Consider the following 24953-nt stretch of genomic DNA (forward strand, 5'->3'; position numbering starts at 1 on the left):
GATGAAGAGATGCGCTTGCTGGAGCAATGCACTTGTTCAAACCCAGAGAGGTGGGGGAGAGAGCCAGCAATGAAGGATGGGTACCAATTACTGTTTCCACACAGAATCCCACAGAGGGCAATAGTGCAAGAATCCCATTCATTTTGTTGGGAGTCATTTATTTCTGAATGTTAAAAGTTACTGTAGCACATAACATAGGCACAGTAATAACATCACTAGGGTACACTGGCCATTGTAGTGTGGATCATTGTGAAAGAATTTTCCATTATGAAAAAAACCAAACAACACCCACCAAAAAACAGCAGACACCAATAAAAGCCCAATAAACGCCCCCCCAAACATCCAAGCCTGAAAAGTGGTTGGATGGACACCAGTATTTAAAGAGATGTGTTGTATAATGTCTGCCACTGAAACCTTTGAAGCAGGAAAATCAACTATTCTTTAAATTAAGATACAAATGCTGTTATAAAGTTTGAACATGGAATTAATAGACTGGGGAGGAAAACATTCTGACAAAGCACTGATACAGCAAAATACTGGAAACATTTAAATCAGACCTACTGAAACCAGAGGAGCAAGACTTGAAGGTAAAAATACGCCCATGCTTAAAATTCTTCTCTTTATGTGTTGAGTCATCTGCAAATCGTTTTTACAAAAAAATCTGAATAAAATTTCAGAGAACCCTTTTAAATTTATCATTAATTTAAAATCCTCTCCTACCTTAAACTAGGATGTAGAGAATTGAATATAGGAAAAATAATAAATCAAGATTTGTTCTAATTCTTAGATTTACATTTGGTGATTTGTGTTATGCCTTATTTCATAAAACACATAACTAAAGATCTAGCTGGCAAGCAATAGCACAGAATTGCGCATGAAGTGGTCTTGAAAAGGTCACCCACGACAGTATTTCTCAATCTCTTTAAAGCTAAAGATTCCCTGAGCCTTTCTGAAAAAAACCTGAATGGCTGTTTTGAGCAGTGTCACCATAATTCATCTCTGGCCCACTCCAAATCAGGTCTAACTTTGAACACCTGTAAATTTCCCCCCAGTCTGCATCTCTACAGCTTGCTGCTTGTTTCTGTTTGGATAACATTTCTTGCCACTGCTTATGACTTCCTATGGTCCACTGACTGAGATTTAGTCCATCTTACTGCTTAATACATGACCAGCCATATCTGACAGGCAGATGTTTTTATATTTCCCCAGTGGCAGAGATGCCACAATCTCTCCAGCCAAACTATCCTAGAAGCATAAATACCTCAGCTTGGGAACGATCCTCCAAATACTGACTTAAACCTTACAGCAATACAATCCTGGTACTTTTTGTCCTAATCACAGTGATTTTATGGTTATTTACTATAATCTCCATTCTCCTGGAAACTGTGCTACAGCACACTGAAAACAAAGATGCTTGGTGACAGCCAACATGGCTTCACTGGGGCAAATCATGCTTGACAAATTTGGTGGCTTTTTATGGTGGGGCTACAGCACTGGTGGACAGGGGCAGAGCAGACTTGCGCCGAGCATTTGACACAAGTGACACGTGTGACACCCTTGTCTCTAAACTGGAGAGACATGGATATGATGGATGGACTTCAGGTTTCCCATGAAACTGCAGATAGACAGATTGACACCAAGCAAGAAGAGGTGCAATAAACACTGTCAAAAATACACAAAGCAATAAATACAAGCAAAAATAAATGTTCATTTAGAACATCAGTATTCAAGAAGAATGAATGCCACAGTCTAAAAGTCTGTATATCTATCTACTGCTTCTTTTCTAGCCACAAGGCCTGTCAGAGAAGAAAATTAGATTGTTTTGACATAATTTGGTCTCGAAAAATCTGTGTTGGCTGTTACAATTGGCATATATAATTTGAGACGTCAAAAGATTTATATCATTGGCAAGGTAGGGCAAATAATTGAAAGTCTGATGGGCCTAACAAGACTGTCGTAATAAAGAAATCACTCAAAGGAACTTAGCTCAGCAGAGCTGAACCATCAAAACTGCAGGTAATAGCCAACTTGCTAAAAGAGAATTACTTTTACTCTAAATTTATGCACTCTGTGTAGAGGAAAGCATGAACCAAATGTATGTAACACAATATAAATCTCAAAAGAAAAGAAATTCCCTTCCTTCTGACATTGCTCTTCCTGTGTAGCAAACTTGGTGACTGGCAGTACATTTTAATCCAAATATGCGTACATACAAAATTACAGATACATCTTGCTCCCCCAGCGACTTTATAACATGTTGCTAGGTAACAGTGCATACAAGTCAGGTTTCAAGACCTTTAGTAAGTCACCATAAAATAACTGCATAGGCCTTTTGCATGAATAATGTACATTTGTATCCTTTCTCTGATGCCAATAGAGCAGACACTGAAAACACGACTGTCTGCCGAACTGTGAACAGCTTCCCATCAACTGCTACATGAAAAGCCACACGCCAAACTGTTGCATGTTCTCTCAGCTTTCAGGCTTCCCCCCACCCTGCACTCTGCTCTCATTCCTGCTACGTGCAACCATCAGGAACACCACCCTCCCCAGGCCAGCCCTGCTGATGTGCAGAACCTCTTTGTGCACAGCAACCCAAATTTAAGATGGACATCGGGACAACAACATGTGCGGGACAGCTGTTGGACAGTGTAAGATGAATTTCATATTGAGTCCAAATTTGAAACTCAAGTAAAAAAATGTACAAGTAAATCAAAAAACACTCATCCTGCCCGCTTTTTGTCAGTCAGAGCAATAATTTCTATTGACAGATTATTTAATATTTTTTTCAGGGGGAGGTCCTGTGGCTTCTTCCAACCAACACAGCAAACCATTTGTGCCAGCCCAATTCACCTCCTGCTTGCCCTCAGCTGTTTTCTCTTTTCTTGGCTGGTCCCATGAAGCCTCAGTCTTGACTTCTTGTATTAACCCATTCTACTCACAGAACTGTGACCCCAGAGATACAAAGATCTGGGAAGATGAGGAGAGAAAGATTTTCCTAAACAAATGGCTGTGGTTTCACCAAGGCTGGGCATTAAGACAGAGCTAATTCCCTAGCTTATCTGACAACAAAATTTGCTCAAATACAACTTACTTTCCATTTAAAGGAGAAAGCTGACTAATTATTTTCTGTTGTAAAGGTTCTCTTTATCTCCAAAACCTAGAACTTCCCATAGGGACAGATCTCCTTGTGAAACAGAAGCTCCTTGAGTGGCATTTTTCCTGACTTCTTCCTCTTCAAAAATTCAAGGCCAACTTCAGAAACATTCGGCACAGAACACCTTCCCAGCATATCAACTGTTCCAAAGCATTCAGGCAAATCAATAAAGAGCACATAAAATATAACAGATACACCCTAAACACATCCTACAGTTCAGTCTCACTCATGAATATAATTTTTACAGCAATAATCTGACAGTGAAAAAACACTAAACACATTTGGCATTAGATACGTATTTCAATTAAAATAACAATTTTTAAAAGCTATACATGAATCTCTAGGACTATTCTTCTTTTAAAAGTGTTAGTAACAAAACCCAAATGCAGTAACACTAACACTTCACACACATTTACTACATAGGCATCAAATACCACTTGGAAAGGAAGGCGAGTATTTTATTAGTCCTTTTTAAGAGGTGGGTAAAGGCAAAGAATTTAAGAATTGAATTTTTGAACATGCTGGACACTTGGGTGAACCCTCAGTGATTTCAAACTAGAACTACAGGTATTCAGCATGCCTGGAAAATGCATCACTAGAGATTTTCCAAGGTAAACACAAATGAACGTGAAAGCCTGGATAAACAGCTCTCACTCCTAATCCCAGCAATCAAACAGCAAAACCCCCTTCTCCTCTCACTGCTTCCCTCTCTGCCCTCTACCATGCACCTCTGCTATCAAAAGAAACAAGAAATTATAAATTAAGAAGCTACAATGTTTTGCTCCTAGCAATTCCTTGACTTAGCAAAACCAAAACTAAGTGCCTCCTAGCCCACAAAGGAGCAGCCAGTGCTGCTGCTCAATTACCTGACAGCTTCATAAGAAAATCTGATGCCATCTTGACAGAGATGTCTTGGCTGAATAGCGCCGCTGCTGTATTAGCCACGAAGTCAGAGGAGTCTTTCAGTTTTGTGTTGTTTGGGGCTCTGTCGACAGTACCAAGCACAAAAGGTGCAGCTGAGGTACCAGTGTCGTCTTTGGGCTCTTCTTTCACCAGCAAAGGTGGAACCCCCCCACCAGGCTGCCCAGCAACATCGGGTGTTTTGGATACAGATGCTGATCCTGTGAGGTCAGGCCCTGCTCCTTCTCTCTGTGGTCCTGGGCAGGAGTCACTGTTTAGCTGTGGTGACCCCTTCGCCTCAGTTTCTGGCATTTCCTCCTTCACTTTAGACTCTGTCCTGAGGAAATGTTGATGGCAGCGCATGTGGAGTTTCAGGCTGAAGTGGCGGGAGGAGGTAAAAGGGCACAGCTGGCATTGGAAGGTCTCACCCCTGTCTTGGTGCTGATGAACCTGGTTCAAGAGGTGAGAGATAAAAGCATGTATTAAGTCAAGCAATTAACAGAACTGCAGAAATCTCAAGTCTGCATTTCTCACACTGAAAAAAAATAAACACAAAAGAAAATATTAACTAGTGAGTGAATTCATTCTGAACGCTTGGAAAGTGGTCAGACCCCAAGAACAGTAAGATTCTTTCACACAAGTCAAAGAACATAAACATCACACTCAAGTGAAAACAAAACAAAAAAACAAAAACAGCCAAAAAAATCAGGAACATCTGATTCTGCAGCTTGGAAATGATGAAGTCTGCTTTAGATCAAACAGTCCTTACAATCAGATCCTGATGACCTGTCAGTGCATAAGCTATAACTTCAAGCTATAACTAAATATAACTAATAGCATTTTTGATTTAAAAACAAACATAACTATGTGCAACTTAACTAATAAAAACTGTTCAGAGCAACCTAGCAAAAAAAAAAAAATCAAAAACCCAAAAACAAACAAACAAAAAACCACCACCACAAAAAAACCCAACCAGCACAGTAACATCTATCATTGATTTATGTATCATTAGAGTAAAAAGACAGCACCTGGCAATACCAAGGAGCTATTGAAACAGTTTGCTGCAAATTAATTCTACCACAAAATATACAGCTCTTTTATGACACAACAGAAACATGAGAAATGGTGCGTGCCATTTATTCCAGTTTATCAGTCAATTAAGGATCGCAGTTAGTCTTACTGTCCTTATTTTGACTGCAGGCTCTTTGTCATAGAGCCTGCATGCTCCAGTATGAACAGAATGCCTGCTATCCTCAGGCCCGATCCTGATTACCTGTTAGAGGGAACTCCATCCATCCATATGCAATGGCTCCCGTATTATATGAACAGACACACTCATTAAACTATATAAGCTACATATACATAATTATACAATTTTTTGCTTCATACAGTACTCATTAAAGAGAAGGAACAACTGAGCCCAGCGTAATAGCAGCAGGACTGTTGAAAAATCTTTTTGCTATGGTTTCGCAAATAAATTTCAAATCTTGACAGCAGCACTCCAGGCTACTCCCTGCAAAAAGGCTGGCAAATACATACATTTGTTCCTTACTAATGGATGAACATGTGATCAGGGCACACTGGCACCAGATGAGCTCCACACATTCACTTTCACTTGTGACTCAAGTTGGTTGGAAACATTTCAGTGAGACAGATTTTTGTTGGAAAATGGCAATTTGTTGAATGCAAAATATTTCACCTGAAACATGGAGAGGTTTGATGAACTCTTGGCAAACAAGGTGTGATTCCCCAGCCCTACTGAGTGGCACACTCTTCCTTCTCCCTGTTCCCTGGGCTTGGCTCAGAAGCAGCCAGCTGTGCCAGGGATCTAAGGCTTGCTGCTACAGCCTGGGAGTCCAAAAGCCCTGAGGGCTGCAGATTTACACTAGGGAGCTTGGAAAATGTAGCTTTAGCTAAGGCTTTCAGCACTTTCCAGTCTCCTGCAGAGCTGAGATCTAGATCCTGAGGGTCCTGGTGCAGACACTGCAGAGCTCCGGGGTAACAGCAGCATTTCCCAAACAAGGCTCAGTCAGAATTCAGGCTAGAGTTTCCCATGGTTGTAGACCTGGCCTGATTGATTTCCTATATTGTAAGAGGAACTTAGTCACAAGCTCGGTTCCAGGATTTCCAGTTCTACACAAGACCTTGACTCAGGTCTGCTGAAATGTGGAGCTGGGGGCTGCCCTCTTTTTGTACATTTTGCATTCAGTGAAGACACATTTCACCAGTGCTCGGTAACTTGTCATTCAGTAGTTCTTTGGTGGCTCTGGAGATGGTAGACAGATGGCAAGAGAGAATTTCTCTTGGCCAGAATGACATTCTCAATATTGTCTAAGCATGACATTTACAGACAAAGCAATTCCGGAATCTTATAATTGCACCTGACAACAACAACAACAAAATAAATAAGCTAGTGCTAACCTAATATATTTTAAGCAACCTTGCAGAAGAATAGCAGCTCAATAAATTCTAAATATTAGCAGGTTACAATGAAAATGCCAACGAGATTGCTTGTCTACACTACTGGAAGCAGGATGGTCTGTGAGCACAGCAGTGTGTGAGCACTCTTCTTAGAGAACACCGAGATGTACTCAGGGCAGCAAACAGCCTCACCATGGCAACTTTATCTCTTACACCCACAGATTCTGTGTGCCAGGGCTTCTCTCCAGGACCCCCTTCAATCAGCATTTCCCTGCCTATGTGTTTAGCCATGTCATCCAGAGGTCCTTATCACAACCATCAATACGATGCTTTCAGAAGGCTGCCACGGCTGCAGGCAGGTGACAGAGCCTGTGTGGGAGCCCACCTTCTCTCCCCAGGAGTATGGCAGGCCACCCCTGCAATATCTTTTCAGAATGGATGAAAATAGGAGCCACTGATTCATCTGATTTGAATTTTTTCTCCTGCCCAAAGACAGTCACTTCATCACCAAAGGATATCTCATAAAATAAAGAATGTTTCTAACTCGCAGGCGAGGAATGAGAGCTCAAACCCAAATATTTTGAATACTGAAAGGAAAAAATTTAGACCTAGAAAAAGAAAAAAAAATTTAAAAAATAAGCCAAAGTTTTAGCCCCCGGAGTGTCCGGAGTCCATTCCCACCAGAAGATGTTAAGCTTTTATTTTCAAAAATAAGTAACATTAATTTCAAAATTTGAACACTAAAGCTAAGCTAAAATCCCTCTAAAGGAAAAACTATCCCTTATCTTCTCATTCAACAGCAGCTAAAAAAGCCAAGATTTGCCATTCTTTGCCATTTGGGGGGAAAAGTCAAGGCAGCAACTACTCAATGCAGAATAAAAAAAACAAGAAACCCTGTAGAGCTACACAGAAAGCCACAGGGGAGATTTAGGCCATGCAATATTACAGTCCAAAAAGGTGCTTCCTTCATGAGGCAGAGAAGGGCTCTTATACTGTACTAATGCTACCCAAACCATCAGATGTCTTCTTTAGATTCAAACAGGCTCTTCCTGCAAGAACCATAGTCAGGAGGAGATAAGAGTGCAGCTGGCAGGTTTTCCCCAAAGTGTCAGTCTGAACCCAGCTGCTGCCAGATTTGGATGTCTCTGAATTACACTGCAACAAACCACAGTGCACAACCTGCTCATACACAATGCTTCTTTCAAAATCCCATAAAACTACTGTTTGACTTATGCCAGAACCACTTAAGGGCTTCTGGCTTCAGAGTTTATTTCCTTTAACCAGGGATGTTCTTCTTGACTGAGCAAAGGACTAGTATCATCTTTAGTCTAACCCTACAGCCTGCCCAGTCTCAAATGATATTCCGTGGTTCTGCAGTTTTTTCAGTGTGTGCTTGCTATGAGACACATGCAGTAATTTTCAACAGAATTACAGTGTCCCTACAAACTTTAGGCCTTGTCTGAGGACTTGGGTACAAGTTACATACTGGTCAGAATTTAAAATTTTTGTTTCTCTCAATTTCTCTGGCTGCCTCCTCGTCCTCACATTACAAGAAAGAAAAAAAGAGGCCATTCAGTTAATCTTCTCTATCAGGCATTATTCTGATCACACCTCTCTCACCCTCCTGGCAGTCCCATTCTTTTCAGATTCTTTCTTCAAAGGCAGTTCTTTCTTGCCATCCCACTAATAATTTTCACTGCCAGCTTTTAAAATGTCTTCTATTTCTCATGTCTTTTCTCATGCAGTGACCAGAAGCAGCAGCGTACCATACGCTAACAGTAACATTGTTACACTTTCAGTGTTATTTCTGTTTTATTCTCCAGATACTCAAATATCTAATGTTCTTTTTAACCACTGCTGTGCATGCCAAGAAAAGGTTTTCACTGAACTGTCTACAACAATATCCAGATATTTTTTCTGAGCAGTTACAGTTCATTATATCCGACAGCCAGGTGCATTATTAGACTCTGGTTTCCAAGGTACAGTACTGTCTATTTGTCAACAATAACTTCATTTGCCCCCTTGTTTATCAGGCAGCCAGCCTCCTTTTGTTCCCTTTCAATCTTTGCCTTTTTAAATCTCAATTCACGCACATAAGGTTGTACCATCTATAATTGTCTTACCTACAGCCATCACTCTGGGTAGACCACATTTGCTAAAATATGCACAATTCCACTTCTAGTAATGGAACACCCCTCTGTTAGCCTTTTGTCATGCTTGAAATTGCTAATTCCTTCCTACCCTTTGTTTTACTGTCTCTTGGTGAATTTCTAATTCGCCATAGTACATCACATTGCTTAATTTATTTGGCAGCTCCTCTGTGAGAAGCTTTGCCAAGGGGTTTTTTTATAGACCAAATAAATTTCAACTGATTTTAAAGTCCGTGATTTTCCTGACATGCTCAAAACATCTTAGTTGAGGAACACATTCTTTTATTTTACAGAAACCACATGTCCCCATCCTATCACATCATTTGTATAAATATGCTGGTTTTTCTGTTACCTTTTTTTTTTTCTTGCGGACATTGTAACTTTCCTGATATCATAAGCCACTTCTTAAGTCATCTACTTATACTTCGAAGCAACATCCCTGCTGATTTACCAGCCACACAGATGTGTCACAGGTACAAATACACGTGATCCCACCCTACAGGGTAAAACAGGAGTAGGGGTGAGGAAAAGGGTGACACAGGCACATCCTTCATTTCATGGTACTACTGAGGATGATCTTTTCCCTTCACCTTCCCTAAAGCTGAGTAACGCTTTGCTCAGACTCTCCTTTCTGGTTATAAGACACAGGCATACACATTTCTTTTGTGGGATTTTTTTAAAAATTAAGTACACTTTCCATTTTAACATCTATCATGTGCCCTCTGCTTTTTCATTTCATGGTCTTTTCCAAAAAATTTGGAATTTGTATAATACTGCATTTTCAAAAGTTAAGTCTTGTGGTGCTAGTTTTGATCTGATCCTTCTCCTGAAGACACGTTATTTATATAGCATTTTCTTTTTTAAAAGTATTTCCTTGCTTTGCTTGAAAACAAGGGGGGGGGGATAAAAAAGGCCTCCCTATAGTGCTGGACTGGATTAGGTGGTAAAAATATTTTTTGAGAAGATTTAAGGTGTCTCATATGCAAAAAGCGAGATTGAAAGGGAAATACATGAAATCATTTGTGGTATGCGTCTGAGACTCTGGACACAGATTTTACATGTTGAAAAGCTGTGCAATTTTGCATTAGCTCCCCTCAGCTGATAGGGAGGTCATGGAATCACAGGTGCCTCCCAGGACTCTTAAAGTTTAACTTAAAAACTAATAAAAAAACCCTCCCATAGAATACATTCAAGTTCCCTCTCCCACGAAGGTGAAGATGTTTTGAAAACAACCAGTCCCACACTTCACCAAAAAGGATTAGAAAAGCTTATTCAGTTGTCTGACAGTAGCTGAGGAAGAAAGAGGGAAAAGCAAATCACAAAGGGGCACTGAGCATCTGGCCTCATTCCTCAGGACCCTTCCTGATTCCCACTATCACATAATTAATAGGCTCCCTAACTGCAAGCCTGTTTATAACCCTCTTTGTATTAGACAAGAACATTAATCCGGATCTCACTGAAATGGTTGCTTTTCACAAGCAGGAAAATCCTGTGGCTGAACATCACATGACCTGCCTACCACTGCACTGAACCTTCCTGTTAAGCTTCGTCTTCCCTCATTTTCTATCAAACCCTCATGTTTCAGCACATGTTCACAATGCCAAACTTCTCTACTGCAACAAGACAGCTCAACCACTTCTGCCTTATGCATATATAGAAGCACAAGGAACATTTATAGATACTGGTTTTGGCCATATGCTCCTCTTCCTCACTCCCCCTTCCAAGTGCTCAGCTAATATCCTGTTGCTTTCTTGGAACATATCTGTATGATCTCACAGCCTATCTGTCCACCAATTGCTGAGGAAGATATGTACATGATCCAAAGGTACCAATTGGCCAAAGTCTGACTGATGCTTGTGGTATTGCTTTGAGGGAAAACGTAATCCCTAGCAAGAAGAACAGAAAAGCCTGACTACATCTTGCTGAATTACACCACAACTTTCTATTGCTTTCTGCAGAAAAAATACATAGGATACTGTCTGAAGAAGAAAACTTATTCCAACTGAACATATATTTTGATAAACAGAGAGAAGGCCTCTAGCATAATAGTTACTGCCTGCTTGGACAAGACACCTCTCTCAGTGACCGATTCATCTTGTCCAGCTTCATTTTCAGTTCAGTACCCTCAGCATCCCTGGAAACCACGTTATGACACCAGAATCAGTTGCTGAGATGCTCCCTCATATTCCCAGGAATAAGAGCCCAAACCTGTGGTTATGCATGCACTACAACTTGCCTCTAAAAAAAAAAAACCTAATAAAATTCTGTACTGTGTCTATTTTAGGATTTTTCTAAGGTGCCTATTGCTGTGGAATCTAAACACAATACAACGATTATAGTTAACACTCTGTGCCTTAAAAGGCAAGCTACTCAGCCCCCTTGCTTGTTGTGTGTTTGTGTGGAAACTTTCCTTCTGTTTCTCTTGTGCCTTTCACTTTCTCGCCTCCAGTTGTGAGCTGGCCCTGGCAAAGTGCCCTTAGTGGAAGACAGCTTCATCCATGTGGTGGGTAGCACATACAGATCTGAATATAGGTCAGGGCTGGAATCATTCCAGCTCTCTATTAAGATTTTCTCCATAGCAGGGGACAGGCCACCGAAAATCTTGGCAATGTTGTGTTCTGGGTCAGTCACTTAGACTGTGTTATAATGTCATAATTATCATAAAATTACACAGCATATGTATTATATAGTTATTGGTCATTAGCCTAAAGACACAGTAAGGAAGGCCCAGATGGACACACAGACCACTCATGGAAATTAAATCTCCAGATAACCAGTTTCAGTAGAGAAGGCCTAGAAGTACCTAGGAAAAAAAAAAAAGGCGGTTCAAGCTCATGGCTATGTTGCCTTGGAGGAATCAAAGACAAAATAATCTGATTTTGAGGACTGCAGCTGAACAATACACATTTTGCCTGTTAACCTTATTGATAGAAGAAAAAAAACCCTGAAAACCAAAGTGCAGCATATAGGGGAAAAAAGCTTGGTTTGTTACAGCATCCTGGAATAGAAGTTGGCTTGTAATGACTGACAAACACCAGCCCAGTATCTTAGCTCTGAGTAGCCTTTTTGGTTTTGGAAAAGGTGTCTTCACCTGTAGCCACAGCTGACACATGGGGAGAAGTGGGTGGAGAGGCAGAAGCAGCTCTATTTTTAGAGGCTGCCTGCCAGAAAGGAGATAAGGCCAGGTAGCTCCCAAATGATACTGAGACATAAGAAAACCAACACACCCAACTGGCATAACCAGAACACTCCATCCTAAGATCCTAAGCAGCCCCCAGCTGTGCTGTACCATTTCTGGTATGTATTCAGTCCATTTGAATGCTGTTGCCTTATATATGTGCCAGTTTTCATACTATCATATACAGACAGATTTAAAGGGAATGTTGTTAAAATTAGAAGAGAAATCTGGTATTTTTTTCATTTTTAATATTTTTATCGATTTATATTTCCACCAAAAGGAATTCAAATTATTTCTGACATTTCTGAACACAAGACTAACATGCCCCTTCCTCATTCACCTGCTTCAGTTTTGATGTGATAGAAAATAATTCTATTAATGGCTTAGTCAGTTGAGAAAAGTGTATGAAACTGAAACTAAGGTAAAACATTATCTTTAAAATTGTTGTGCTTGTAATTCTTTACATCTGTCTGTAAGACCAAAACACAAAAGCAAACCACCTGGTTTTGTAAGAAAATTGCTTTCACCTCAAATAAGGACAAGCCCAAGAATAAAGATGCCCAAGTCTATCATGACCAGACTGCAGTGAAAGAGGTGTCTTCACATCTGGCCTCCACAGTAAGGCTGAAGGTGGCTTGTAATCTCTTACACTGAGTCAAGCAGGCCTGACTCTGACCTCAGGGATTTCTAACTGAGCACTACCCAATCATAATCACAATCTCACAAAATAATTAACACCACATGCTACATGACTGCTTAAGGAGGTATGTTTTAAGCAGATGCAGACTCATTAATGAAAGCATTAATGCTAGGAGGAGAGCAGAAAAGAGTACAAGGGCCTCAGAAAGCCATCACCTTGAGAACACACAGAGACAGTGAAAAAAGTCCCTGATTTTGTCCAACATCCTACCTGTGACCACCTGCAGAAAACACCATGCCAAAAAGGAAGGGATAGACCCTCAACCTTCAAGCAACATTTTTTTGCCAGTAAGGCAAAAACATGCAGAGAATAATTATCTCTTCAGGGAACAATAAGGATGTCCTTTAGAAAGCAGGGGACAACAAATCATCTTTGCCAGGGAGTAGTAAGCTTCTAGGTGATGCACCCTTCTGTGCAGGTTGTCAACACCTGAAAACAAACAAACAAAAACCCCCACACTTTCTTTCCATGCTGTGTTCCCATCCTATCTATTCATCCTCTGATTAGGTTGGCCATCTGTGCCCTCTAGTCAACATGGAACAGCAAGTCCTAAAAGAGAGCCACAGACACTGAGTTTACTTGATAAGGATTAGCATGATACACTGAAGATGCGTGGGAATAGTGCACTGATCTACAGTAGAAGTGTTAAGGAATGAGCCTTCAGACTACAGGGGGATGATTTAAGACCTAGCAACAACTTAAACCAGAGCAAAATCTGATGCTGTGACCAGAGGAATCTGGATAATTTACATAGAAGGGACGAGTTTCTTGGGTGTAAGCAAGGCCATGCTCTTGCCCAGTAAGCCCAGATTCTTCAATAGCATATATGAAACCTGAACAGGCACCTCTGGCCCCCCTCACACCAGTCTGATACCCTGTAACACACATTTATCTACAACAAACAAAATGTTAACTATATTAAAACATTTCACTATTATTATCAAACTCAACTGCATTAACAAGGGAAATATTTTCACTTCAGCTTATTAATCAAAGGGCTAAGAGGACAGGTACCATTTTAACTTCCTCAAGAACATTCTACAGCTTGCAAGATCCAGCACTTTGTGTTGCAACCACTTCAGCTAAACAGACAATCAGTTTCTTCACATTTTTGTGTTTTTCTGTATAAACACAGATGTTGCTTCCTTCAGAAGGTCATCTTCAGCCTTAGCCCAAAACTTAGGCTGAGTTTAAAAACACACTTTAAACACAAAAACAAAATATTACAGTATTATCTGTCATTCATTTTTGGTTTGGATGATTCACTGCTGAAAAGCCCACAGTTAAAAGGTACAGCAAAAAAAAAAAAAGGTAAAAACTGCAGGCCTGTCTGTAGAAAGCAATGGAGACATCCCTGCTAGAGCTGGCCAAGTTGGTTTGCCCACTTAGAGTAAGACAGAGGCATGCAGGGTTATTAGCTGGCATCCTGGGAGTAGCACTGATAGGACTGAGTGTTGTCACATCCCAACCAACATCCCTGCTTCTGGTGGTTCCAGGTCTGGAACTGAGTACGCCACAGACAGCTTGTGCTGCACACAATTGACATAACCCAAGACAGTTTCCACACTGCATAAAATGGAAAGGCAAGCAATGGAATAAAAGTAATTTCTTTCTTTTTATGCCTCTTTACTTAAGTACAAGCATCATTCGTAGTACAAATAGGGAAATTTTGTTCTTGCAAATGCAAATGAAATAGCTTTCTTATACTATCAGTTTTTGACTGATGATTTGAGTACTTTGATAGTCAGTAAAGATTTCCCTTACCTTCATGTGTGATTTGAGATTGTCCTTGCGTGCACAGCGGAAAGGACAGAGCGGGCACTGATGGCTCTTCAAACCCGTGTGAATCACCATGTGCCGTTTCCAGTAACTCTTCCTCTTGATTACCAAACCACAGATGGGACACTGGAAAGGTTTTCCCCCTTCTTCTTCTGAGGCTTAGCAGGAAGAAAAAGAGAGGATCCTTTAGAGCCACTTGTCAAATACTTTTCCCCTTGTAAACACACACAAGATATCACTTCTCAGTGGCAGAGTTTCATCTGTAAAGAGACATCAGTTAAACAACAACAGGTACCAGAAGTTTCCATTCCTCCCCACATATACTTTTTCCCCTGGATCTAGTTATTGTCCCTCTGAGAAAGGTCACCATAATTTATAAAGGTTAATGCCCCTAACTTCCTCTTACTAATCAGTAAAGGATGCTACTCTCTTTCACCTGGGTCCTAATGTTTCTTATAATTTAACTGCAGTGAGATGAATGCCTCTCGTAATCATCACTTTTCAGCTTCATTTCCTATCAAAGGCTGGTTGTACCAGAGTATGGGAAAAAAAATGGGTAACTGTTAAAAAATGATCCATTTCCACATGTGATGGTCAGCCAGCAGGGAAGCAAGATATAAAGCACAGAATTCACAACTTAACTGAAAAGCATGCTGGTATTGCATAGCAGATACACTTAACACCAGAACTGAAAGACTTCGGCTGAAGTCCTGCTGCTGAAATTGTTTAGTTATGGCTCAAGCAGATACTAATGCAGCATCAGCCATCAAAGGTCTTCATCACAGGTTTCCTTCTGCTCCTCTAATTGCCAGGGCTTTAAATCTACTGCCTTCCTAAATGTCTGCACTCTGTTCTACTGCCCAATTCACCTAAAAAAGGGATTTGGTGGCATTGATCAGGAAAGTATGGTTAGACTTCCAAGTGCAGAACTATCACAAGGTTGAAGGGGAGAAATTCCTTGCTGCTGACTTTGCACAACTAACTCTCCATCCATCCAACCTCTCACAATTTCCTCTCATTATTATAAAGGCCTACTATTATAGTGGAACTCGATGTCCTTTTCCTCAGTGTAAAAGACAAGGCTGATTTTCAAACATCCAGAGCTCAGCAGTGTGCATCTTGCAATTCAAAAATTCCCTCAGACTATTTAATCTCATTACTATCACTGATAAGAATACAGTAAACATCAAATTCTCTTGATGAGGAACTAAGTGATAAAAACCTCCAGAAAGATCCATCACATCCCAAAATACAATTCTTGCTATTAAGTGGGAAACAAAACCACTGAAATTCAACTGATTAGACAGTCATTATGTAAGTACAGAAAGAGAAACAATGTCAAAGCATGTATTATTGCAAGTTCAGAAATTCTCCTTGTAAAATACTCTATCACATTTAAAATACCAAGTTGTTCCCCTCTCTGCATCTCTGAAGAGTAGGCCAAAACCAGTGTCATAACTACTTAAGCTTGTGCTAAAATATTTTTAATTTTTTCTTCACGAAAGACAGGAGAGAGATAAACCATAGAAAAAAAAAATGGGTAGCTTTTTTATCTCTCTCTTCTTTTCCTTCTGTCACGTCTTTTCTTCAGCCTCTGGTTATCACCCAGAAGAGAAACGTATAACCAAACATTACCTGGTATTGACCCCCTTAAAAATAAATCTACAATCAACATGAATCAGCAGTGATTTAGCACTTCACAAAATATACAAAGAAATGGGATGAATGCATGTGACTTCACCAAAAACAGTGACAATTAGTGTTACTCAGGAATTGTGCAAGTATGCTCCAAAGCTGAACCATGATAGCTTTATACTGCATGAAGCTCAGAACAAGAAGAAAAACAGGAATTTCAGCTTCCCTTCATTTATATGGATGTCTACTTTATATCACAATGTTACTCCAGTAAGGATAGAATCAGCCAGTGTTTCCCAAAGAAGTTTTGGGAACAAAATTGCATGCATCTCAGGCATTAAGTTACACCAAATAAGCACTCAGCCACTAAAAGAAAGGTCTGTCACTCAACACTCTTGCAAAACAATCAGAACTTAACAGATATTCCAGGCTTCCTTTTCAACTTCAACCCAAATGTGTGAGCAGTTTATAAAACTGGAAATATTAAAAGATTGCTAGAAAAGTTAGCCTCCTCTGCACCAATTTACTGTAATAAAAATGCAAGTAATGATTAGGTTGACCAAACCTGACATACCATTTCAGAAGCAACTACACTCTGATAAGCCATGGCTCCAGCCTCTTGCCTGAAATAATTCTGAGCAAATAGCTCTACGTGGTGGACAAAAGAGCAGCAGGCATACTCTTGTTATTAACTTAGTCCTCTTTAAATAGCCTCCATCTTTTCTGCTCCTTACTTACATCTAATTAATCTCACTGAGTACTGATCTCATAACGAAAGCTACATGTTGCTGGTGGGGAAGTGAACCACACTCAGTAACAGCAAGGCAAATTCATCAGTGCATTAACAGTTCAAAGTATGAGAGAGGGAGGAAAAGACCTCTCAAGCTATATCTACTGGGAAAAGACACCTCTCTCTGGGAACAAAACAACAACAAAAAAAAAACAAAACAAAACCAAAAAAAAAAAAAAAAAAAACAAAAAACCACCCAAGGAGCAACCAGACAGACACAAGAAGATAAAGCATTATATAATTATATACCTTAAAAAAAAAAAAAAAGAAACTCTTTTAGGTTCTCTGAGCAAAAGAAATCAGGAATGTGTAACATTTTCATGGCAAATGTACACACTCAGCTTTTAGCTTATGTTGTTCCAAAAAGGACTTCATCCAAACTAATGAAAACCTTAGGCCAAGCCCATGCCAGGAATAGTTTGCCACTTTAATTGCCTTGGCAAAACACAGCAGTTAAGCATTTATAGAACACATGTACAACACTGAGCAAAAACTGGTACTGACTGTAACTCATTGCATCCCTCTCCCTCCTCTTCCAAGGAAGGGATGAGCATTCCTATCCATCCAATAGCTTCTAAACTATGAGTGGTGACCAAGAGCTGCACAGGGAAAGATCAGGCCTCAGGATACCCCTAAACAAAGAGGTCAGGCGAGAAAAACAGCAGGGCAATTACACAATATCCATGTCAGGCTTCATATCTGTACACTGGCTTGCTACACCTGTGCAGCCAGGCTAGTATTCCTGATAAAACTCAGCCTGATAAAGCTGGAATATAATAAACCCCTTTGTGCATCTCATGAAGATACCTGCCATGCTTCTGTTTCCTCTGCAGCAGAACACTGACAACACCTGAAGCCAGGTGTCCATGATGTGAACTTTTTATAGAAAGAGATGAGAGAAATTATTTTTCCTTATTTTCAAGATGGATCATTTAAATTGCCCTGCATGGCTTGTCAGCTCTTTAAAGCTTTTGTTACCCAGTTTCTTCTTCCCTATAACCCTGATTCCTTGACTGTCAACAGCTGGAACTGATGGAGAAAAATCAGATGTGTAAAATGGTTCTTGTTGAGCAAATTAGAGAAATGCAGTTCAGTTGGATTTTTTTTTTGTTAACAACAAAGGATTTTAAAAAATTTTAATGAAAAGTGGCAACACAATAATATACTCTGGTAAATTAGGACAGGGTAGTAAGTGATTACACAAAAGTCCATTTGTGACAGAGACAGCAGGAGGGAGAATTCTCCCTTGTCCAATATTTCAAAAGCACTAGTTTTGTACATGCTCACTGATACTGTGAACTCCCTCACAGGGCTTCTTTGATCTTCTCCATTAAATATTTTTGTGGATGCATTCTAAACTTTATAAGAGAGGAAAATACTATTGTATGGAATAAAAGGGGGGAAAAAAATATACCAATCTGTACACTCATACCTTTAAAATAGGGAAACATTTTTGACAGCTTGGTGTCAAAGTGGTACTTCAAAAAGCTTTTCTATTCTTCACCTAAAGTATCTATTTCTTATTTTCATAAGACATAGAAACAAACCAAATCCAGACCCATTGAAGAGATGTTATATAAGCCTATAGCAAAACAAATACATTCTACTTAGTGGCTCAAATTGTATCCATACCTGTACTAGTGGGTTTGGATGCTCTTCCCTTGGGGACTGGGAGTAACAGTAATTCCAAAGATTGTGGTGGAGTTGCTTTCTCTTGTTTCATCTCTGAAAGCTGCAGGGGATCCTCAGGAACCAGTGATTTCTTCTTCTCAGCCAGGAGGGTGCCTGCAGCCCTTGCAGCAACCTCCTTGAGAAGGGCAGCTGAAGAGGTCATGGAAGCCAGGGAAAGGAAAGAGCTGGCCGGAGGCGGGTGCTCCTGCCCAGGAGTCATGCTTCTTTCACTCACTTTCTTAGACAAAGCTGCTAACGTGGAGCTGGCTGACTGCGAGCTAAAAGGCGAGGAAAAGGATTCAAAGCTTATCCTGTCCTCAGTCCTGGAAAAAGATTTGTCCTGCAGAACGGCATTGGCTGCAGCTTTCAGCTTCAGGATAGCTGAATCAGGTGACAAACCACAGGTGGTGGTTGAGTTTGGCAACCACTTACCTTGATTCCATATAAAGTGACCGCCTGCATTGTATTGGTCACTTTGTTCCTGTTTCTCAGCAAGCTTTCTGGCAAGCACACTTAGCTGCTGGGCATGGTGAGCAGGTGGAGAGAAAGAGATGTTTGAGCCAAGATTTACGGGGGACTCAACCCTGCCATTGACTGTAACAGCAGCATCCAGCTTGAGGGAGCCAGCCTCCAGGAGCCGCCTGAGGTTACTGCTCAGCGGCTTGTTTGGACCAGGAGGTTCCTCTTCACCCAGAGAGGACACATCTGGAGAAAGGTGCTCCTTGCTCTGTAGAGTGTCTCTTAGTGCCTCATTTTCAATGGATCCCAGCTCCACTGTGTTGCTGCTCGGCGTTGCACTTCCCAAAGAGGTATCAGGGGAGGTGGATTGCTCTTGAATTCTGTCCTCAAGAGACAACTTAAAGTTCTCCTGGACTTCTCCATATGATGCTTCCGAAGGAGTTTCTGAAGAATTCCCAAACCAGCGTTCTTCTTCACTGAGCTCACCTTCCACTTCTTCCTGTCTGGTACCATCTGTGTGGAAACCACGAACAACAGCATTATTCCCAAATCTGTGTAAAGCAGTTTCTTAGCATGAAGCGTGCCTGACCTCTGCAGGACCCTCCTGAATAGCCCCCTAGCACATCCCCCTAAAGTGCAAGGGCTTAGAATCAGCCTGGATTCAGTGACCAGAAAATGAGCTTTTCAAAACAAATAGATCTTTCTTAGAAGACAAAATGATGACAAACCTGTCATCTTTCAAGTTTGCCTAACTAAAGTAGCTAAAACTGCAACAGTGCATATAAACATAGTACATATTCATATATTGCAAACAATTCTTTATTGGCATAGTCTCTACATCCTGCAAAATATTATGAATTCTCTGGTATAAGGCAGGGATTTAAAAGATCAGAAATTACTAGATACTTGTGTATTTATACAGCCAGCACAGGTGTGCCTTCAAAGACAGATCAGGTGTGTAGCTCCTCAAATCTCAGACCAATCCTGCAGTGACCCCTATCTCAAATAAAATAAAATAAATTTGTACTGATAATTCACAATTCATTCCTGAATAGCTGCAATGACTAATACATGAATGCAGGCTAAAGCTCTCATCCCTCCAACTACTTAGGAAAGGGCTATCATATGCACAGTGCTATCTTATACAGACTAGTCTTATATAATAGACAATTCTAGTTATTTATTTGTCACTGTGCAATAAAGTTCTAAAGATCATCCTAAACTGCACTGAGTTTAGCTGGAAAAAAAAGAAAAAAAAAAGAAAAGTGCAGTTATGTTTTCTCCTGTCTGGTAACTGCAAAACACCTGAGTCTCTCCTGAGAGCTGCCAGCTTTCAAAGCACTGTGACCCTGGATTGCTCCTTTTCCTGACAGGTATTCAAAGTCATACAGACATAATCAAGACTTTTTTTTTGGCAGATCTTCCTGCCCAATCATAACATAGTAAAGAACAACAGCAATATTAGAATTAAATTCATATTATCTCCTCTTGCCAGATACATCTCACATTTCTTGCTTTTAGACACAATTTCCCAAGTTGCACAGGCATTTTGTAATTACACTACAGCAAGACAAAAGTATTTAATATAACCTACCACTGACATTCTGGAAATAAGCCTGCAGTATATGCGCTGTGTCTATGATCATGTATTATTCCCAGATCCCCTATTTAATTCCAGCAAATTACAAAACTTGGAGAGAAGGTAATGAATAAAAACTTAAGATTTCTATTATTGCTTTGATCCAAAGAATTTAAGAAGGAAAACCTCAGACAAACGTATCATGAGTACAGAGATACACACTCATGTACACTCCGAAAGCAAAGTTTTGGGAGTTTTTTTATGTTATACAGAATACGAGGCACAGTCTCTCACAGAAAGTTTCTTTTACTCAAAACCCTCTGGAAAAAAATGCCACCAATATCACCAATAGTTTAGAAGCTGGCAATAGATTCAGTTAGCTTAGGTTTGTAATCCAAGCAGAAGAGGGCTAGCATATTCCCTTTTCAAAACAAACAAAAGCCAAACAAACATCCAAGCTCTTAGCTAAAATTATTTTGGTATTATCCAAGTTAACAACACAGGCTCAGCAATAACATGTGCATAAAGGCCAGTACCATGCACATTCAAATAAAGGAGGTAGATGCTAATCAGTTGAACCAGCACCTATGCAGGTCAAAGCAGAACTGAATGTATTCCCTTTTTGCCCATGAACATTAAAAAAGTAACTTGAGCTAGTCTGTACAGCTGGGTGCACTCACATGACAGATCCATTCACTCATCCCAGATGCAAACAAGTTTTGGACTGGAAACCAAAAGAGCACCTTACTGGCACTTTGAACTGATATACCAAGTGCAGGGCACATCCTCTGGGACACAGCCTGGAGGTGACACAACCACACAACCCTGGAGCCAGAGCCTGCTTCCTACCACTTACATCTGTCTGCTGAAACAATCTCTCCCCTTCAAACCCCCTTCTATGTGCCTCTGTAATTCCCATCCATCGACAGGGAGGAAAACTCGCGTTTCTTTTCACTCAGAAAGCCACACAAACATTACAGTCTGAAGCATATTTAAGTGCAAATGGATCCAAAAGAAGTGCACTTTTGTTTTAGAGAAATCTAGAGCTTACTACACCCACAAACTTCCCTGCTCCTTGCCATGTACCTCAATTTCCTCCTTTTTCCAGACATGCACATTCCCCACTTGTCTTGCCTATATGTAAGGGCAGCCACCACCATGTTATTGACAGGGAGCAGCAAGAGGAAAGCAGGATTCTTCATTTATAGGCTTGCTCCCAAGCCCAGGATTTCCCTCCTCTTTAGGTGATGCACTGAGAGCTCCCTCTCCTGTTGCTAATCTACCTATGACCACTCAAGGCCTCTCAAAGCCCCATGCAGTTTCTATAATAAAGGGCAATTTTTCTCTGCGGCCTCACTATCCCAAAAGCCAGCAGGATACCTTTTTTCCACCAGTGCAGTTTCTTTCTGTAGCCAGAAATCAGACCTCTAACTGCTGACACTGTTCTAATTTTCCTCTTCTCAGTAATTCCCAGTTGCTGCAGCATCAAGCCCACTGTATTTGAAGGCTGTAAGGTTAATGCTGAAAAAGCCAGCATCAGTGTCTTATCATGAGCTCAGTCAAGCCTCCCTTTAAACACGAGTGAATTGGTTTAGAAGCAGAACAGTGAAGCCTGGCAATTTCATTTCTAAGAAACGTTGCCTTTCAAGGCCTTCAGGCCAGAATTTTAATTCACCTTGACTTGCAAGCCTGTGAGTTTGAACAAGCCTGAGAACTCCAGGAGAAATCAGCCCAATCCAACAATTTCTTTATGATTTCAAATTATATAAAAGCATCCCTCAGAACACAGGGGGTTCATGGGTCACCCAGACCCAGTTTGTCTGAAACAGGAGCCAGCTCCATGTGTCTGTCAAGAAAACTGTATTTCACATCTGCAGCAGAAATCTGCATGACATGTTTTTCACTTCTCTCACAACACAGTTATGGAGCTCTTCTCATTATGATTCAAGAGTCAAGACCTGCAAATACTGCTTCTTCCTGACTTCCAGAGCGATTCTCAAATGAGAACTGCTTCACAAGCCTTTTGCCACTGGCAGAGGCTAGCTGGAAATTCCAGACAGCCTACATGTTTCAGGACTATCACACTGCACAGCACCCAGGAGCCTCAAAAAAGCATTTTCCACTCCTGTCAGCAATGACAAAAGGCACCAAAGTACTGCTGGGTGACTGCTGCCACTGATGTAGCCCATGTATCCATCTCTGGCAAAGTCACAAATGTGTGCAGAAAGCATTGTTTGAAGAAGTGCCAGTTTCCCTCGCTCGCCAACTCATCTGCTTGTTTTCAAATACAGAGAAGTTCATTTTCTTCTTCAAGAGATCAGTTTGACAGACAAATCTTATTGATCCCAAAGTGTGTTATTTCACTTTGTGACCATCTGCCCTTTTATTTAGAGTGCTGATTAGAATATGACCCTAGTGCCAATAGAAATGTAAATATTAACTTGCTCAAACTACTTATATCTCAAAACTGAAAAAGACAAACATGTTTGTTGATTTATACACTGAGCCACTTGGTTCAAATGCTGGAAACTTTAACTGTTCCCAGTGCAATGTACACGTGCTATTCCTGAAAGTGGCAAGTGTGAGATGATCCACAGCTTCACTTAGTAAGACTTGGAGGGGAGAAATATCAATGTAGTGAGTTAGATAACCAGGAAAGAGAAGAGTCTCAAAGTTGTACTACTGAGGAATAGACATCGGCAGTTAAAACATTATAGAAAGAACACCATCTGAAACACTAGAAATTATCTGAGAAGATGCTACAGCTAAGGAACCCACCCCAGAAACTGATTTTTCATGCCAAGCATGAAAAAATTCTACTTTAATCATTCACTGTAATGAGTAAATTACAGAACTTCAACACAGAAATCTGTAATCTACAGTGATATGAAACATATGGAAATTGTAATGATGGGATTAAAGAATGAAAATTAAAGCAAATGTAAAAGTAGGTAGAAGTCAAATAATTTCAAATAAATGCACACAGGAAAATTGCTGATGACATAAATTAATCGAAATTGCCCTTTTTTCAGCACTTACATTTCAAGGAAAAACTGTGAACCTATAGAACCAGGATTTCAAGATGCAGGACAGCTGAACCTCATCTTTATTATCTTGATATCAGTTACCCTGATTTGTATAAGGATTTCAGATATGATCATTCAAGTTTGTGTCAATCTACATAAAGTTACAATTGCATTTGTTGTCCATTTGACACTCAGGTCATCTTCTTAATTTGCTGCCCCAACAACTCATTTCATTTCATCTTTAGCACCTACCATAAACCATCCTTTGGATTATCTTACATTGAACACCATACCTAGCCTACTGAAAGAGCTGGGATTAAGTGATAGCTTTACACTAGGGAACTGTGGAGCTCTGCAAAGATACCTAAAGAATTTAAAAGAATGCATTAAACTTAAATGAAGCAGGAAGCCATCCAAGAGGAGTTCTGCAGAAACACTGACTGGCTCGGTTGAGCAATCAAGTTTAAGGCCAAGTAAATAGGCAGATGCATAAAAAATAAGGCTGAGACAATACCTGAGCAAGCTAGAGCTTAGCCTTGGGTGACTTTTATCAGTGATAGCAAGAAAAGTGGCATGAGTGAAGAGAAGAAACAATCGACAACCAAGAAGGAAAGGACAACTGTAAAGGCTTTTAACCAGTCATGGACAAAGATAGGTGAGACACAGTGAACTGGAATGCTCATACGTGGCCTCCAGGATAGATTCTCTTATTCTATTTCTTCCTGACTGCTTTCTTAGAACCCTCAAAGGAGGACCAGGCCAGAACTCCCCGTCCTGACAGTCCAGCTCAGGATACCCTCTCCTGCTATAACCCAGGTTCCATCATGACTTGTCATCACCATCATATCCAAGTAAGACAAGTTTTCCCACCACATGGCGGCTGTTAATTCAAGATCAGCATAGGCTCCCCTTGTCCCCATCTCACCTCTGCAGACCGGATAATATGGAGAAGAATGAAGGAGCTAAGGACCAAACATAACTGATAACTTCAGGTAAACTATGTAAACTGTGAAAGTGCATCAATTTAGCAAGGGTAAAGAACAATTACAAGAGACCACCTGCTAATATCACATCACTTTCTAATTTACATTTACTCTGGGTGTCAGTTGCACATAAGCCACTGCTGATCTCACAGTCAGGTACTACAGAAACCAGAAGACACTGACCTAAAAATGACAGTCATACCTGGAAAGTCTATTCTGTGGTATCCTACACAAATTGATCAGTCTAGCTGACAGCCTACAAAACACCCTTTTGGTATTAGGCTGATTTTTAAGCATTTCAAATATTTTTTTTTTTTTAAAAGGGGTGAACATGGTATCTTTGGACTGAACAACTTTTATGGGTTCACACACTCACCAAACCATGCAAATGTGTGTGCTTTAAGACTACGTCCAAGAAGCTTGGCACACTGTGCACCAACACCCCACACTCTCCACCTCTCAAAAGCATTTACAGCCACATCAGATGAGGCTGCATATCCAGAGCAGCAGCTGCGTTGATTTTCC

At 40.5% G+C, this 24953-nt stretch overlaps 1 protein-coding gene across 1 annotated transcript in view; it reads right to left on the reverse strand.

Annotated features, from left to right (window-relative positions):
* ZNF827 (zinc finger protein 827) overlaps nt 1-24320 on the reverse strand; it is a 78869-nt gene extending 54549 nt beyond the window's left edge. Inside the window, exons 1-4 of the mRNA XM_062493659.1 lie at nt 24242-24320; nt 18343-19353; nt 14271-14443; nt 4024-4507 (exon numbers count right to left, since the gene is read on the reverse strand). Coding sequence (XP_062349643.1) covers nt 4024-4507; nt 14271-14443; nt 18343-19353; nt 24242-24320 — 1747 coding nt within the window. The remainder of the gene's footprint in view (nt 1-4023; nt 4508-14270; nt 14444-18342; nt 19354-24241) is intronic.
* Between the last annotated feature and the right edge of the window lie 633 nt (nt 24321-24953).

Source organism: Cinclus cinclus, chromosome 5, assembly GCF_963662255.1.
Source record: "Cinclus cinclus chromosome 5, bCinCin1.1, whole genome shotgun sequence".
NCBI classification, from domain to species: domain Eukaryota; kingdom Metazoa; phylum Chordata; class Aves; order Passeriformes; family Cinclidae; genus Cinclus; species Cinclus cinclus.